The sequence below is a fragment of the Chionomys nivalis genome, chromosome 16 (assembly GCF_950005125.1).
Source record: "Chionomys nivalis chromosome 16, mChiNiv1.1, whole genome shotgun sequence".
Lineage (NCBI taxonomy): Eukaryota > Metazoa > Chordata > Mammalia > Rodentia > Cricetidae > Chionomys > Chionomys nivalis.
In genome coordinates, this window is record NC_080101.1 from 40,914,675 (window position 1) to 40,920,674 (window position 6,000).

At 40.8% G+C, this 6,000-nt stretch overlaps 1 protein-coding gene across 2 annotated transcripts in view; it reads left to right on the top strand.

The window, feature by feature from the left end:
* The window catches only part of Klhl32 (kelch like family member 32), a 207,043-nt gene extending 203,230 nt beyond the window's left edge, over positions 1 to 3,813 (top strand). For both annotated transcript variants that reach the window (XM_057791029.1, XM_057791030.1), the window contains one exon: positions 1,251 to 3,813. In XM_057791029.1, coding sequence (XP_057647012.1) covers positions 1,251 to 1,412 — 162 coding nt within the window. In that variant the 3' untranslated portion in view covers positions 1,413 to 3,813. The remainder of the gene's footprint in view (positions 1 to 1,250) is intronic.
* The last annotated feature ends 2,187 nt before the right edge of the window (positions 3,814 to 6,000 follow it).

Here is a 6,000-nt window from a genome sequence, read left to right on the forward strand (position 1 = left end):
ATTTTTTATCCATTTCTTTAATTTTACATCCTGGCCACAACCTCCACCGCCATACTCCATTTCCAGTCTCTCTTCCCCATTTCCCACCTCTTACCCCAATCCCCTCCTCTTCCATCTCCACCCAGGAAAGGGCAGGTCTCCTATGAGTATCAGTAAAACATGGCCTGTCAAGTTGCAGTAAGACTGAGTATCTACCTTCCCTTGTATTAAAGCTGGGCAAAGTGGCCAGTATGAGGAGTAGGGTTCCAAATGTCAGTAAAACATCCCAGGACAGCCCATGTTTCCACTGTTAGGAATCCCACAAGTGGACCAAGCTACACGACTGTAACATATCTGCAGTCTTTGCAAGCCCCTATGAGCCCAGGTTAGTTGATTGCGTGAGCCTTCCCATGGTGTCCTTGACCCCTCTGGCTCTTATACTCCTTTCCCTTCCTCCTCTACAGTTTTCCTGAACTCTATCTAATGTTTGGCTGTGGGTTTCTTCATCTCCTTCCATCAGTGGTTGGATGACGCTTCCCTGATGATAACTGGGCCAGGCACCAGTCTGGTCACAGGGGAGAGCAAATGCAGGCTACTTATCCACTGTTGCTAGGAGTCAAAGCTAGGGTCCTCCCAACATACCCCTGCACCAGGCTTCAGCCTGACCCTGAAATGCTCCTCCTCCAGAGTCTCCTCAGCACTCCTGCCTCCATGCCCCAGCCAATCCGATCGCTCATGTTCCCTTCCCAACACACCCTCAGTCTGCTCACAAAATCTCCTCTATGTCCTCTTCCCAGGGAGACCTGGTGTTCCCCCATAAACTTCCCTTGTTAACTAGAGAATGAACTTTTAAAGTATTTGAATTTTTAAAGACCACAGGACTCTAAGTTTGGAATGTGTTTTATATTGAGATATTGGTATTAAGATGAGATCTTGTGGATGAATGAAAAAGTATTACAGTTGAATAATAATATGTTCATATGTCAAGTCGAAAAGGGGCCACTTGTTCTGTTTTGCTTTTTATTTTTCCTGTCAGCTTGACATACGCTAATGCCATCTTAGATGAAGAAACCCAGTGAGAAAATATCTCGGTAAGATTGGTCAGGATTGGCAATCCTGTGTGGCATATTGGTGAGGATTGCCTTGGTCATTATATCTTATCACAGCAGCAGAAAAGTAACCAATGTACACAGTGGGAAAATAGTAACGCCTCGGGTGCTCTCTTCCATGCATAGGAAGCCTTGAGTAATTAATCCCTCCCTTTTGTGCAGGTACTGGATGTAAGCAGAGAAGGCAAAGAAGAGGTGTTCTATGGACCTACACTTCCCTTTGCTTCGAATGGCATAGCGGCATGCTTCCTTCCAGCTCCGTATTTCACGTGCCCTAACCTTCAGACCCTGCAGGTGCCTCATCATAGAATTGGCACTGTCTGAGAAGCCAGCACCGTTAGACAGCATCAGGAGCCCGAAGGAGAGCTTGACATCTGGATACAGGCCACGAACATCCTCAGTGCTCCATGCTTCCCTGTCATGTTTTACAGGTCTAAAATTGTATAAATACTAGCAAAAAAGAAAAAAAAAAGAGCAATTTTCTAAAACATATTGCAAGAATTCCATCACTTCTTTTCCATGTATGTTAACACACGTATGTATAATTTTTGTTGTGGTGCACCTTAATGCTGTCCGATGGGCACATCACTGTTTCATGGATCTTTAAGGCATTCCTCTTACCTTGTTCTTATCAGCGCCATCCAGGGTCACGTGACACGGTTAGTAAGGCACCTATCACGGTGGCATTGGTTGTCTCCTAATCTTCCGCACTTCTGCCCTTGACTGCTTAAGCATCAGAACACTGGTCATTTTTCAAAGCGTTGTCACATTCTGCAGCTCTGCTCAGGAGAGGTCAGCAGGGTGATGTTGTAAGCGTTAAGTGCCATGTGTTACTCAAGCTGACAGGGGCAGCCGACTTGGAAAAAGTAGATTTCCAGCCCTGCTTACTCTGCCCTTGTGTGGGAACTTTAGGCCTCAAAAGATGTTAACTGCTCATCTCCACGTTAATTGAAAAGAATGCCGTGAGAATCAGGCAAATGCTCAGAACTTTGCCTAAGAAGAAAAGTTACTCAAGTTCTAAGGTGTTTTATTGTCTTTTAGAACCTTGTTAACTGAACCACATCCTGTGGAACAAATGAGTCTAAGAATATCAGGAAGACACTGTACCTATCCTAACTAGGAACACCAAAGATCCCTAAGCTTGTAAAAATTTTTGCCTGAAAAAATTCTCTTAAATGCCTCGTCTTAAAAAACAAAAATTATCTGTACTAGCCATGGTACACAGAAGGCTGTGACATAAGTCTGAACTGAGAGTGGGCAGTTCCAATGGACATTTTCCAAGTTACTAAAGGCTATGTCAATCTTGAGTGCTTCTGGGATTCCCCACCACTGCCAATACATTTTTTTATTACTACCACTTTTAATGATGCACAGTTCTTTTTTTAGTTTAGATTTTTGGGTTCGCTTTATCTACAACCAAAATAAATCATCTTAATAATAATATTTTAACATAAACTCAACATGTTTGGTTTCCTAATCTTGCCAAGACTTGAGGTCATTTTTATTAAACAGCTGCTTTCCCACTGCCGCTCGGTCATTCCAGCAGTGCCTATGTCACAAACTTTTAACTGTGGAACCACATTTTTTTTTTAATCTTCATAAGTAAATGAAAAAATAACCCTTTTCTGTTTGTTTAGGGTGGCTTCGATAGGCTATGTAACTATGCTAGCACCCAACTCATGATCCTCTCAAATAAAATAATGTGTTTATCCTAGCAATCTAACTTTAAGCACCGCGTAAGGATACCTAATGCATGGTTCTCGAGAGTAAAAATGATCTAGTTACTGGGTTACAGGACAGGAAGAGATGAAAAGGGCGAGGAAGAAAGGTAACAAACTCGAGTCAGACAGAGCAGCGGCAGCTGGTGCGGACAGACGCTGCAAGCACTTAAAAAGCTGCCTTGGAGCCTTCAGAAATAAACTTAGACGTCCTGTCATTCTCAAAAGTGCATTCCTGTCCTGCTGAATTCTTACAGTACAGGCATAGAAAACAAGTGTTTCAGACTTACTGATGTCTCTAAAACCATTAAATACATAATGCTATAGTAAACAAATATATATATGTAATATATATATATGTAACAAATATATAAATGAACAAATAGTTATATTCCCAGGTCCTATTACCTGAATGAAAGGAAATGGCTTCAAAGTAAGCTTGCCCGAATGACAACCTTAGACGTTCTGGATTCATTTCTAAGCATTCATTTAAGTCAGTATAAACTACCAGTTAGTTTCCCCTTGATTGTGTTCATGGCATACTTCTTGCCAAGTATGGACATATTCTTCACATCTCTAATCAAAGAAGAGCATCAAAACTATCACACGCCTTTACTACAAAAAAAGAAGAACCATACTGCACAGTTAGATCCCTTCCCCCAAATCGTCTGCAATGAGGAAAACAATCTATGGAATTATAGTTGATGTATATTATAAGCAAATCCCATTTGGAACACTGTTATATACCTATCTACTATTCAAGTGTAGTATCCATTAGTAATTTGTCTTCTATTTCCAATCCTCAGCATTAAAGGCTGGATTTTACTTTCCCTATAGGACCAAAAGACTTTGAAGCACCTAAATATCACTTGAGGATTCTACTTTAAAACATAAACTGAGTTTCCACAATAATTCTGTTGTGAAAGGCAAAGCTGGCAAAGACATGACTCTCCATCTACAATGTAAGATGCAATAAACCCCCTAATCTTTAAAAATAAGATGTGTTGCGGGAGGTCCTTCGGTTCCTTCAGCCAATAGCCACTTTTTTTTAAAGAGAGAGACCACGCCCTAATGGGCTGGTATCTCAGCGGATATTGGCTGGAGGAGTGGAAGGACCTCCTGCAACAAAGATGCCAACTGCATCACAATTGTGGAACCTTTTGTACCGTCTTGTTTTCTTTACAACTAAGTACATGAGGAGTATACCCTTCACCTACCGCAGAAGTGGAAACCTTAAATTGTTTTCCCACAAATTACAAATGCAATAGGAATGAAAGATACTGTTTCTCTAAGTAACATTGCTCCTCTTTTATTTTCACTGGCTAATCAGCGACACACTGCAGGTCAAATGCACACATTAAAATTGATATGCCTATCCCAGCACTTGGGAGGCAGAGGCAGGTGGATCTCTGTGAGTTCGAGACCAGCCTGGTCTACAAGAGCTAGTTCCAGGACAGGCTCCAAAACCACAGAGAAACCCTGTCTCGAAAAACCAAAAAAAAAAAAAAAAAAAAAAAAAAAAATTGATATGCCTATCTTTCATCTTTATTATATGCAAACAACCTATAACTACACATAAAATAATATCTATAACATGTAACAAACTGGGTAACTGTCGGCACAACAAAGTTCTAAGTAAGGATGGGGATGAAGCCTGGTTGGTAGAGTGCTCACTTCACCTGCCCGAACCTAGGGCTCCGCTGTGGGAGCTCATGCTTGTAATCCCAGTTTGCTTGGGAAGTGGAGGTCAGGGGATCCAAATTCAAGGTCACTCTTGGCTACCAAGAATTTTTAAAGAAGCCAGCCTGAAACAGAGACACTGACCCTGTCTTTCACAAATAAACACATAAGTAAAATAATGAAATCGGTCAATTAGAATCGTGTGGTACTGAATCAGGTAAGCTCACCAAACGGAAGATCCCAGTGAAAACACAACTCTTGTATTTAGAAAGAAGATGCTATTTTGCTAGACTCCTAGACTTATTGTCTTAACTAAATAAAGCACACTGTTTTTTTACTGACATTTTACACTCTTGCTTGTCTAGGCAATACATTTGACTCTAAGAAGGGTAGGCATTTGGTGTTGCTCAATGCAGGAAAGAAGATGTAGGACGTAGAGAGAACAAATTTCCTTGAGGGTTTCCCCAAAGTGCAGAAAGATACCAATTTTTATATAAAATATTAACTGCCAAAGATCCTGTGGAAACTGTGATTATTCTGATGATGGACACCTGTCACTCCCTCACTCAAGCACTCGGTGGGAGGCTGAGGCAGAAGGATTATACATTTAAGGCTGGCCTGGGATAAACAGCAGGACAGTCAAAAAAGAACAGAAATAAGAACAAATAAGAACCTAATAAGAGAGAGAAAAAAAAAAGTGTTGAGAACACATGGAAATAAGCCCATATATTATTTAGAAACAAAGTATCTTATAAATGAGGAAGAACACGGGAGAGGTGTTTATCACCAAGTTTGAAGGCCTGCGTCAGATTCCTCAGACCGACATGGTGGGAGAAGAGAACTGATTTCTCCAAGTTGTCCTCTGACCTAATGTATGTGCACACACACACCTATACAAAAACAAGTGGGTAAAGGAAAACATTATTTTAAAAGGTGAAGTCAGTGTGGAGCACATACCTATATTCCTGCCACTGGGGTGCCTAAGGCAAGGATTTTGAGTTTGAGTGTGGCTAGCCTGAGCTACACAGTGAGCCAGAATTCATACACTGAGCCCCCATATCAACAAAACAAAATCACCAAGCAAACAAAACAAACCACTAAACCAAACACACCAAACCTGAGGAAAAGTTTAGAAGCTACAGGATAATATACATCCATCAGTCCAAGACATAATAAAAATACTACTTTCTTAAATAAATGCTGAGATAGAAAAGCAAGTCAAATGCAGTCATCCATCACTTAATGGCTGGGATGTACTCTGAGAAATGCATCCTTAGGCAAAATCATTGTACTAGCACGACAGGTGGTAGTCAATCATTTGTGGCCTCTGGACGCTATCCAGATATGTGGTGCTGGTATAATAAGGCTTACTGTTTTACAATAAGTTTTTTTGAGTACTTTTATATAGTAGGCGTACAATCTAAAACAAAGAGGGGTAATAAGTACACAAAGCACCAAGTCATCTATCATGAAGTCGTATGTACTGTACATAGTTATACATGCTATATATAGTT